Source organism: Abramis brama, assembly GCF_963993115.1.
Source record: "Abramis brama genome assembly, chromosome: 17".
In the NCBI taxonomy this organism is placed as follows: Eukaryota; Metazoa; Chordata; class Actinopteri; order Cypriniformes; family Leuciscidae; genus Abramis; species Abramis brama.
Window position 1 is genome coordinate 32,894,095 of NC_139979.1, and position 12,494 is coordinate 32,906,588.

Below are 12,494 nucleotides of genomic sequence, written 5' to 3' on the forward strand. Positions count from 1 at the left end.
TGCCCACCGTACCCATGATGCTGCAGTACTCGATCTCTCTGAAGATATGCTGTACAAGCTTCATTCTGGAAGCTTAAGCTTGCTCTGCATTTTTTTATTTTTTGCATATTTTTATCATTGAACTCTTAACTGTATTATCTTTTATAGTTTAAAAAAAAACTAACTTTCTGAATTGAATATTCATGGTCTAGAGCCCCAAAAGTCATCTCATGCACTTTAAATATTTGCAGCATTGCTCACAATGCTCATGATGTATTTGGCCTCTGGCTGGCATAGCCCTTTGACAAACACACACACGCACGCACGCACGCACGCACGCACACACACACACACACACACACACACACACACACACACACACACAGACAGTGACTTTGTGACTGTGAAGTATTTCTTAAAAAAATACTTATTAACATGTGCAACATCACATGTGCAGTCAAGGCTGTGTAGCCTGAGCATACATTTACTGACAACACCATTGGCTATGTTCCTATCCACCTATTTTTAAGTGTATTTTTGGATATCACATAAAAAAAGTTGGATAGAAACAGCAAGACACAAACAAAACGTAGGTGGTCAAATGAGTCGGATACATGTTTTATCCGATTAGAAAACGTGCATAAATTATGATGGAATGACATTTACCAAATAAATTAATCGATGTACATCAAAAAGTCATTTCACTTTGTGATGGGACGACATAACTGGACCAACCAGCAGACCGATTATGTTGCACAGTATCTGAAATGTTGTTTTTGTCATTCTGAAATGCCTTAGCCAAAGTCTCTAAGTGGTTCGGTAAAACTACCTCCCAGAACAGTCTTACACGACTGCGTCCACAAACAGCAGGCATCCGCCTCAGAAAGCAATTTAACATGACTGCGTTTATTGCGTTTCGTCTGCGCTGTGAAAAAAATAATATCACAAAAATATTTAGCAGCACAACTGTTTTCAACATGTGCACCAATAATGTGACTATTTCCAATGATGAGAGTGAGGACTTAAGGGCAGTAAGATGTTAACATGACACGAGCAAACCTCTTCACTCCCGTTTACGTCATTTTCAGAAGACTGACTATTTTTTTTAACCATCACCACCTTTATTCACATATCCCAATGTACAGCACAAATGATGGACATGATTAGTTACAAGCTCTTCATTCCATTCCATTCCATTCCATTCCATTCCATTCTATTCTATTCTATTCTATTCTATTCTATTCTATTCTATTCTATTCTATTCTATTCTATTCTATTCTATTCTATTCTATTCCATTTCTATTATTTCTATAAGACATACAAGAACCAACAGTGAAATGTCTCTTGACTCGCCAAGTTTGCGTATGTGTGCTTAGGTGGTGTGTTTTCACAGTCAGGGAAATTCTGGAAACTCCCAGGTGTTGAAAATTAATTAAAAAGTTAATTTCCATAGTCACATTATTATTATTATTATTATTTTTATTTTTTTTCTGGTTGACTGCTTTTCAATGTTAGTTTTGTAAATTAATACTGTATACAGGCACAGTGAGGTGCTCCATATGCCATACTGGATATTTTTAAACGGATATTTTTTGACCTGTGGGGATGTTCATGGCTCTATCACAGCTGATGTTTATCATTCGTGTCTTGATGAAATGCACCAGGTTATTCCCATGTGCTGCATGTCATATTTCCTTCATGATTATCTGACAGTTACAGCTTAGTGGGGTCACATGAGAAGTGCTTCATGTGTCAATATTAAGTGATTTTGACAGATCATAGCATGATCTCACAAAGGTTTCAGCTTGACATAAATATGTTATCCTCACTCTTCATGAACAGCTTTGAGAGATTAGCATGCCTCACCTGTTGTACATTTAGTGTTAAACATCAGAAACTACTTTTTTTTTGGTCCTCCCCCTTTATTTGTTGGTCCTGGAGCAAAATTCCATTCAAATAAACACAGTCCTCAAATGCGGATCAAGTTTTGGTACCAGCAGTCAAACCTGCTGGTAGATTTTGTAACTCACCATTATTTGGGGAAAAGCATCTTTCTCCATTGACGACCATTAAATAACAGTTACTGCAATAAACGACCCCAGAGTCACGTTTCTATCCAGAGCCCCTTTCATGGATGTAGGGAAACCTCCCTGCCAGACCTCCACACTTTAACAATTCATAAAAGTGTTGAAAGCAATCTGATCCGAGAAGATTAAATCTCCCAGCACAAGGCAGGGGAGGACGTGCGAACGAGGTGCAAAAAGAAAATGCATCCGAGGTAACGCTCACATCGGCGCACACAGGGGAAAAGCAGCTGTTAAAGTGTTTAGCTTTGATTTCATTCAGGAGTGACATAATTGATTTTAATGAGATGTGCATAGAGTGAAGTGGTTGTATTGCTCAATCATTTGCCAGTCTGCCTGTTGGGCTCTGCTATACAAATGTACAGCATTCTCCAACATCCACAATTCTCCAGCTCAGTCTCTCTCTTTCTTGCCTTTTTATCTCTCTGTGTTGCTCAATGTGAGTAAAATGGCAATGGCACTCGCTGCTTAACTACCATACGATGCATCTTTGAAGAAATCAACTAGATAGTCACGACTGTTTGAAACCGTATCGTTGCACATGCGTCATTTGGCAGGTGGTGGAGTAATAACTACACTGTTAAAAAAAATGCTGTAGTTATGCAGCTGTTTGCCAGTAACTTACTGTAGATTTAAATTGATGTTATTTACTGGCAACAGTTTGTTCAAAGTTAAATGAACATTAAACATTAACAAGTCTTTGTTTTTACAGAATAAAACTATAAAATAACAATCTAATGCAAAGCATTCTGGGAACCAGAAATCTTCATCAACCTTTTTCTGTTTTTTTCCCTTCAGATTTTGGTTCCCAGAATGCTTTGCATGAGGCTGTTATTTTAGTTTTATTCTGTAAAGATAAAGACTTGTTAATGTTTAATGTTCATTTAACTTTGAACAAACTGTTGCCAGTAAATAACATCAATTTAAATCTACAGTAAGTTACTGTCAAGCAGCTGCCAGTAATACTGTAATTTCTACAGATTTTTTTTACAGTGTACACTTAAAGGGATACTCCACCGTTTTTTCATATTGAACTATGTTATTCCCTTATCTAAGACGAGTTGATACATACCTCTCTCATCTCAGTGCGTGCACTTAATCGCTCTAGCGCGCGGTGACACTTTGAAAGCACTTAGCTTACCCCAGTATATTCAATGGTATCTAACAGCAATGAATTTAGAAGTGACCAAACACATCAAGGTTTTTCCTATTTAAAAACAGTTACACGAGTAGTTATACGACCAAGTATGGTGACACAAAATAAAACGTGGCACTTTTCTAAGCGGGTTAAAAAGGATAACTATAATGTATGGCGTAATAGCACTTTTGGAAGTACTTCGACTCGGCGCAGTAAAAAGTCACGCCTGATCCTCTTTCCACTATTGACAGAAGAATGCGGCTCATGCAAAACATGCGCTGCAGAAACTTGAGGAAAAAACTAAAAGAGTGCACCGTGGTTACGTATTCTAAGTGTATTAATGTCTTCAAGCCATGCCATGGATTAGATAGGCTAGCTGTTTATTTCAAAACATAAATAACCAAGGGTCCAAAATAACCTTGAAACAAGTGATTATACTGAACATACATACTTGTGTAAATGCCACAATAAAAGTACACAGAATAAATAGTGTTAAAAAGTTCTCTACATATCGTTCCGAACCACCGTACCCGAGATCCAGTTTCCATTGGTTGAACTTTCAAATGACGTTGGAAAAACAATGCATCATGAAAATGCTACGATCGGATCCCGGAAGTCGTATAGCTTTAGCCAAGCAGAATGTCATTGTCACTCCTTGATCTACGCATTGTCTTATGTTGTGTTCGAGACCCCATGCACTAAATAAAGATATGTGATCTACTGGTTTACTAATGTTTTGCCAAGTTACCAAAAAAAAGACAAAAAGCATCATGTGTATACTGTTTACATGTGCACTTTTTCATACAAATACTTGGTATAGTTTGTTTTTTAACTGAAACAAATATGCTGCTTGTATTCTGCTTGAGTCTTTTTCAAGTCTATCTGTTATGAACTATGATTTTGCAGATCACATTTTCATGTAAAGCAGTTATTTTTCACGCTATGTAAATCAAGCACTTATAATATGCAAGTAAATTTAAAAGCACTTAGGCCCCGTTCACACTGCAGGCAAAAGTGGCCCAAATCTGATTTTTTTGGGGTCAAGTGTCCAGGTCAGACTTCTTCAGAGGTAGTGTGAACACTCAAATCTAGCCCAGATCTGATTTTTTCACATCAGATTAAGACCACATACATATGTGGTACTGAATCAGATCCAGATCTGATTTTTTTCAATGCGGCCGCAGTGTGAACAGCCAAGGCAGATTTGATGCGACTTTTATGTCAATCTACATCGACATTTGTCACAATTATGCATCGGCGATGAAGCCCTAGACACAACAGACATAGACAGTAGTCTAACATTAAAAACTTGAGAGTGAGGTGTTAGACCTAATTAGTATATGGGAAGATAATTTAATTCAAGCTAAACTAGAAGGATCCTACCGTAACCGCTCCGTTTTTGAAAGAATTGCACACGAAATGGAAGAACGGGGACACAGGAGAACATGGCTGCAGTGTCAAACTACGCATCCATACAGACCTCTGTAGTGAATTTGCAGCCATAAACCCACAAAAGGCAAAAATAGCCAATCTTTCTCTTCGTTCTTCTCCTCCTCAGCACCTGCTCATTAATGTTACGGCTTCCATTACACAAACATTTTTAAATAAATGTGATGTGAATATGCTTACTTCCTCCATAACCTCCCGAACTTTAGTGCAACCACGTGCTGTGTCTGATGTCATTGTTATTGTTCTTTTGCGCATGCGGGTTAGTTTGAAACCTCAAACAGTTCACACTGCAATCAGATATAGGTCACATTTTAAAAGGTAATGTGAACAGCCAATCAAAAAATCGGATCTGAGCAAAAAATCAGAATTGAGCATTAAGACTTGCGGTGTGAACGGGGCCTTAGTGATGGTCATATTCCCTATATTCACTGTAAACCCAAGGATATTTTGTGTTGGTTAAGCAAGTGATTGTTAAGTAACATGATAACTTAGTAGCCGGCCCCCCAGGCTCCGGATGTAAGAGGTTATGGTTAACGATTAGTTGATCGTTAATTTAAACAACGACTGATAATGGGAATTTATGTAAATTGCCATCCCTAGCCACCATGTTTTACGAGTCTTTGCCAGTTTCTCATCTTCAGTGTACATTTATGGGCTGACTGCTGTGCTTTGGTATAGAGTAAGGCATGCCGACAGATCCATAAAGCTTTGATGAAAATCTGAAGAAAACAAAGCATGGCTCCCAGGAGAGACCACATGCACCCTGGGCTTTGATTCCCCCCCGCTCCATCACACAAAGCTGCGCTAATACACACACAGGCGGGTAATAGGAGCGTTCATTTCGTATTCAGGTGGAGGCCCTGTCTTCTGTTTGTCTGATGTTATTACTTATTTATTATTCACAATGCATAAGCCGAGCTCATTGACGTACGTTGCCTCACTGGTGGGCCGGGTGACTTAGGATAATGTGTATTCTCCACAGATAGGCGGCAGGGACCCAGTCTCGGCTGTCCCCTTTTAATGGCCCAGCCGGATGCCAAAAAGAGGGGGATGGCGATCGGTCATGTGAATTCATGGCACGTTCCTTCCTGACAACACCTCGTCCCGTGTCTCATCTCCCTCCAAGACCAGTGGCTGCCACTTTGCGCTCCCTTCGCATCCTGATTGATTGACAGGCGTGGAATGGCGGACAAGTGATTATGAAGCCGATCTGTGTGTTAGTGTAGGAAGAGGTAGGAGGGTGATTGACAGCTTTGTGGTGGTGTGAAACAGCCACAAGCCAAACTTTACACACACACACACACACACACACACAGCAGCCTTGAGTCATTTTGACCAGCAGCTGGTGACTGAAACCCTGGGCCTAAAGCGGACTGTTGTTCTCCCGAGGCATCTTCACACCCATTCACTTTCATCAACACTCGCTCATGGACAGATTATTAATATCATAGTGGTTGTTTCCTCCCCTCGGTCATCAGGGAACCTTGTCGGAGGTTAAACCAGCTAGCAGTGAGTCGGCGGTATATATGGCTCACTCTATAATTGGCGGTGCATTTCACATCAACAAAAGAGTACAATATGTTTTCTCAATAAATGACTATTGGTTTCATTTCAGCAGTGTAACATATCTGCTAGTTGCCAAGCTTTAAACACCGTCTGGATTATACAGAGGAAAGGATGGTTTCTTTCCCGGTGAACTTGTCAGCTGTAATTCAAGCTGTATTCTATCCCTCTAATCCTAAAACTGTGCCTAAACACAACCCTCACAGAAAACTTTCTGCATTTGTAGATTTTCAAAAATATCACTCAAGCCTTATTCGGACGGGATTAGTTTAACATGGAGAGGTGGGGTAAAGTAATAATTACCAGAGCTTCTCAGTGATTTTAGTCCCGTCCGAATGCGCTATTCCAGTAATCATGACGGACAATGTCAGTAAAGATTACGGCAACTTTTACCTTCAGTAAAAAGGTCTGGAAAAATGACCTCAGGTAATACTAATCCCGTGTGAATGGACCCACTGTAAATATGTACGTAAATATTACGTAATTTAATTTTTTTTTTAAATTCATGTTTAAAAGTAGTTTTCCGTATTTTTTTTAAAGTATGGAGGCGCTTGAAAAAACATTCAGTTGCGATCTAGCTGGTGGGACAAGTCTGTGGCAAAACTCAAGTGTTACAGACTATATAAATATTACAGACTACCTGTGGTCAAATTACTTTATTCCATCTGTCCTTGTAAAACTAATCCTGTCCAAATAGGGCTTTAGTATGATAAGCTGTTTTCCTTATGGTGACCAAACATTTTTTGCCACAAGGACAAGGATTTCAGATATTTCCATCTTTGTGGAGACATTTTTCCCCATAACCTAGGGTTTACCAGCACCACACACTAGTTTTATGTTTTATGGGGACTTTCCATAGACATAATGGTTTTCATACTGTATTAACTGTATATTCTATTTCCTAACCCTAAACCTACCCAATAACAGAAAACTTTCTGAATTTTTACGTATCTTATAAATCATACTAAGTGATGGTTTTTGAATGTTTTCCTCATGAGGACCAAAAAATAAAATAAAAAATAAAGTCATGTATCCATAAATCTTGTCAGAAATCCATTCTGGTGGCCCACTTTAAAAGTTAACATGACAGACTTGCTCTGTTCCAACATCTATTGAGCTGCTCGCGGTCTCCTGCCTATAGCAGCTGTTTACTCTGAGACCATGACTGACTCATGACTGACTCGCAGTGCTTCAGGCAGAACATCAGTGTGTTAAATAACGCTCCTCACGCAAATCGCACAGGAGACGCTATTGATTCCAAATGAACTTGATGTTAGTGTTTTGCGAGCAACACAATATCCCCCCCCCCCCCGTCATTTTGAAAGAAACGTAATTTTGCCTGCGAATTTGTCCCAAAGAAGATGCATCCTAAGAGCTACTTACCTTTTGGAGAAGTCTCTACATGATGCGGTAGCTTATGATTTATACAATAATTTACGATTTGTTGTCACTCTGTAGACCTTTGGCACTACAATTTGAATGACTGTAATGACCACTAAAGCAGATAAAACTCACCTAGAAAATCACAGTTGTTCTCATTTGAGAAATCAGATTCAATGCATAGAGAATTTCTGCTCATATCTGGTTTCTTGATTTTGTATTTATATTTATACATTAACACATAATTTATGAAAATTATACATTTCTATTAAAACAACAAAAACATTTTGTATTGTAGCACCTAACTGCATTCACTAACAATATAGTTGAGATTCATATTTGGATTTATTACGGTTTGTCACTGAGAAGCTGAGATCATTATTTTCAGATCATTAGTGTGTGTTTGTAGTGTAGAGAGAGTATGTGCGCATGGTTGCCAGGTTTGTTAAGTACGTTGAAAAGTAAGTTGCTTAAGTTGCAAGGTTTGTTTAAATTAAGTAAAAGCGCTATTTTGAAAATGTATATGATTGGGGGATTTTAACTCTTGATCTGTCAACCCCAAGCTTATATAGGTATGCAAGATAATGAAAATATCAAATGAATGCAAGATCATGGAAAAATAAAATAAATAAAAAATGGATATATAACCAGCGGGCCAATATCGCAGATGATTATGCATAATTTATTGTGATCAAGATTAATATACAATCAATACTATAATGGTTAACACTTTATTTCAATGGTCCACTTTAGACAGTCTACTAACTATTAGTAACTTTGCAGCTACATGTCAACTAACTCTCATTAGAGTATTAGTAGACTTTCTGCTTAATATGTGATAACACTTTAATTTGATGCTCCTTGACAGACAATATACTGACTATAAATAACTTTACAACTACATGTCAACTTATTCTACTAACCCAAACCCTACCAGTCTACTAATACTCTAATGAGAGTTAGCTGACATGTAGTTGCAAAGTTACTTATAGTTTGTAGAATGTCTAAAGTGGACTATCAAAATAAAGTGCAACCCTATAATGTTTCTAATACACATTCTTGACTGATTGACGTATGTCTCAATATACAATAAAGTTTTGTTTGAGAATTAGGGAATTAGTACTGTTTTCTAGTAAGTATTTTGTTATGCATGAATGTAAAAGAGTAACAAAACTCACAAACTTGTGCAATTAATATTCATATTTGTAAGTTGCAATTTACATTTTTCAATTTGCACACACAGACATAATCCAAACACTGTTATTAATTCGAAGTTGCAGATGAATAGTCATAAATGTGATGTGTACAGTATTACATATTTTTACCCTTTAATGCAATTTTGCTGTACAACCACGAGTCTGAACTTACAACCTCTTAAATCTTACAGTGCAACTTATCAATCTTAGCACCTTGACTTTTGATACTACTTTATTCCTGTTGCAATACTGACTTATGAGAGCAGAACCGGCGCTGAGAGTGGGAATGAAGCCGTTTTATAGGTCAATGCCTGACCAATGAAATTTGTAGCAATATAATATTTATTGAGCAAGTTCTAAAATTCAAATCTATAATCTCTTGGGTTTTGCTACTTTTTTTACCTTCATAGTTATGGGTGTTTGTCCTCAATTATTGGTCTTATTGCGGTCAGCCTGTAATCTTCAGCCATGCTGATTTATTTCCCTGCAAACATACAAATAGGCTTGTGTGAAGCTGCAGTATTATTAGGCCAGAGCCATCTTTAGCCACAACCTTGCGGCAGACAATCAGAGACAAAAGCTGGAAAATGACAGGTTTGGCTATGATTTATTTGAAAGGATAGCAATTTCTGAAGCCCCCTCAGGCATGATTTCCATACCGGCCCAGTCTGAGAGGTGTTGTGATTGCTTCTCAATCATCCAAGGCAAACACTAATTACATTTTATTTTTGGTCTGTGAATGAGAGGTCTCCGGTATAGAAGGCTGTGTGTTGGTGTGGCAGAAAGCTGAAGGCTACTCTGACACTTTCTCATTCTCTGTGATTGGTTGTTGAGTTGAAAATGCACCACGAATCTTGACACTGAAGTTTTAACCTGCTTTTAAAGGCTCGATTAATTATCACTGGAGAGCCTCAGGTGTTCTGCTGATGGCCGATTGACCCGTGTGCGTGTGTGTGTGTGTGTGTTTCCAGACAGATGCTGCCCTGATGTATGACGCGGTACATGTGGTGGCCGTGGCCGTCCAGCAGTCTCCTCAAATCACCGTCAGTTCACTGCAGTGTAACCGCCACAAGCCCTGGCGCTTCGGCAACCGCTTCATGGCGCTCATCAAAGAGGTACTGCTCATCACACTGGTCATTTAGACTTTAATCTAAACAGTCTTACAGTGTAATTACACAAATAAGTACTATCAATATTAATAGTAATATTAATCAATGGCATATACTTAATATAAGGACACATTAAATTGATCAAAAGAGACAGTAAAGACTTTTAGATTGTTAAAAAAATTGGTTACACTTTATTTTAAGGTGTCATTGTTACAGTGTAATTATACATTTAAGTACTGTGAATAATGTACTTACTATAGGGTTAGGGTAGGATTAGGTTTTGGTTTAGGGTTAATTGCATGTAATTATGCATAATTTACTGTTATGGTAAGTACATGTAACATACAGTATGTAACAAGGATACTGTAAAATAAAGTGTTTACAAAAAATTCTATTTTTAGGTAATGAACTTTCTATTCATCAACGTTTTCAACATTGATAATAATAAGAAATTCTTCTTGGGCACCCAAGCAGGATCAGGGCTTTCATAGTGACCATTGTAGTTGCATTTAGGACTGAAAATTACTGAATGCACTGTGAAAATAAATTCAGCCGCACCAAGGCGAGTGACCTAATCGATGGATGATAGTATGGGTGGAGCAGGGTGGAGCAGGGTGGAGCAGGGGGCCAGGGTGGGGCCAGGGTGGAGCAGGGTGGAGCAGGGTGTGCAGGCGGCCAGGGTGGACCAGGCAGTTCAGGGGACCATGGTGGCGCGGCCTCCATGATCCTATCAAGGGATAGGGACCCACATCAAGGGACCCACTTGGCTTAGCGGCAGCCAAATCTGCTGAAGGCTCAGTTTCAGTCGTGGCGGCGGCCATCTCTACTGAGGGCTCAGGTTCAGGCGTGGCGGCAGCAATCTTGTCCAGAGACACAGGCTTAGCGGCAGACGTGGCGTGAACAGACTCAGACTTGGCAGGCATGACGTGAAGAGACTCAGACTTGGCAGGCATGACGTGAAGAGACTCAGGCTTGACAGGCATGACATGAAGAGACTCAGGCTTGATAGGCTTGACAGGCATGACGTGAAGAGACTCAGACTTGATAGGCTTGACGTGAAGAGACTCAGGCTTGACAGGCATGACATGAAGAGACTCAGACTTGACAGGCATGACGTGAAGAGACTCAGGCTTGATAGGCTTGACGTGAAGAGACTCAGGCTTGACAGGCATGACGTGAAGAGACTCAGACTTGACAGGCATGACGTGAAGAGACTCAGGCTTGACGTGAAGAGACTCAGGCATGACGTGAAGAGACTCAGGCTTGATAGGCTTGACGTGAAGAGACTCAGGCTTGACAGGCATGACGTGAAGAGACTCAGGCTTGACAGGCATGACGTGAAGAGACTCAGGCTTGACAGGCATGACGTGAAGAGACTCAGGCTTGACAGGCATGACATGAAGAGACTCAGACTTGACAGGCTTGACGTGAAGAGACTCAGACTTGATAGGCTTGACGTGAAGAGACTCAGGCTTGACAGGCATGACATGAAGAGACTCAGACTTGACAGGCATGACGTGAAGAGACTCAGGCTTGATAGGCTTGACGTGAAGAGACTCAGGCTTGACAGGCATGACGTGAAGAGACTCAGACTTGACAGGCATGACGTGAAGAGACTCAGGCTTGACGTGAAGAGACTCAGGCATGACGTGAAGAGACTCAGGCTTGATAGGCTTGACGTGAAGAGACTCAGGCTTGACAGGCATGACGTGAAGAGACTCAGGCTTGACAGGCATGACGTGAAGAGACTCAGGCTTGACAGGCATGACGTGAAGAGACTCAGGCTTGACAGGCATGACGTGAAGAGACTCAGGCTTGACAGGCATGACGTGAAGAGACTCAGGCTTGACAGGCATGACGTGAAGAGACTCAGGCTTGACAGGCATGACGTGAAGAGACTCAGGCTTGATGTGAAGAGACTCAGGCTTGACAGGCATGACGTGAAGAGACTCAGGCTTGACAGGCATGACGTGAAGAGACTCAGGCTTGACAGGCATGACGTGAAGAGACTCAGACTTGGCAGGCATGACGTGTAGAGACTCAGACCTGGCAGACATGGCGTGAAGTGGCTCAGGCTTGGCAGGCATGATGTGAAGTGGCTCAGGCTTGGCAGGCATGATGTGAAGTGGCTCAGGCTTGGCAGATACTGCGGGTTTGTGGGGCTCCTCCTCAAAACCCACAGTAAATGAGGAACTGCTCAATAATATGGCATAGTCCATGTATTGTGCCAGAGACCAATTAATTTCCCCCCAGGCAGCTGGGAGCAAACAGGCTCATTCAAACCCACCCTAAAAATGTCCTTGAGGGCCACATCATTAAAGTCCAACACGTAAGAGAGTTCACAAAACTCTGCCACATAATCCTCAATGGTGAGGTTGTCTTGACGAAGACAAAGGAGGGCAACTGCTGGGTTCATAGTAAAGGTCAAGTATTCTGTAAAGGGATTTCCCAAGTGCAGTTTATTACAAATAAAACAAAACATGAAACAAAAACATGGCATGGCATGGCATGACAACAAAAACCAAGGCATGAACATGAACTTACACAACATCAGACTACAGGAAACAATACTTGACCAAGACACATGGCAAACCTG

General features: G+C 40.3%; 1 protein-coding gene across 2 annotated transcripts in view; it reads left to right on the plus strand.

Annotated features, from left to right (window-relative positions):
* The window catches only part of grik2 (glutamate receptor, ionotropic, kainate 2), a 236,771-nt gene that overhangs the window by 126,108 nt on the left and 98,169 nt on the right, over window positions 1–12,494 (plus strand). For both annotated transcript variants that reach the window (XM_084088605.1, XM_084088604.1), the window contains one exon: window positions 9,761–9,904. In XM_084088605.1, coding sequence (XP_083944731.1) covers window positions 9,761–9,904 — 144 coding nt within the window. The remainder of the gene's footprint in view (window positions 1–9,760; window positions 9,905–12,494) is intronic.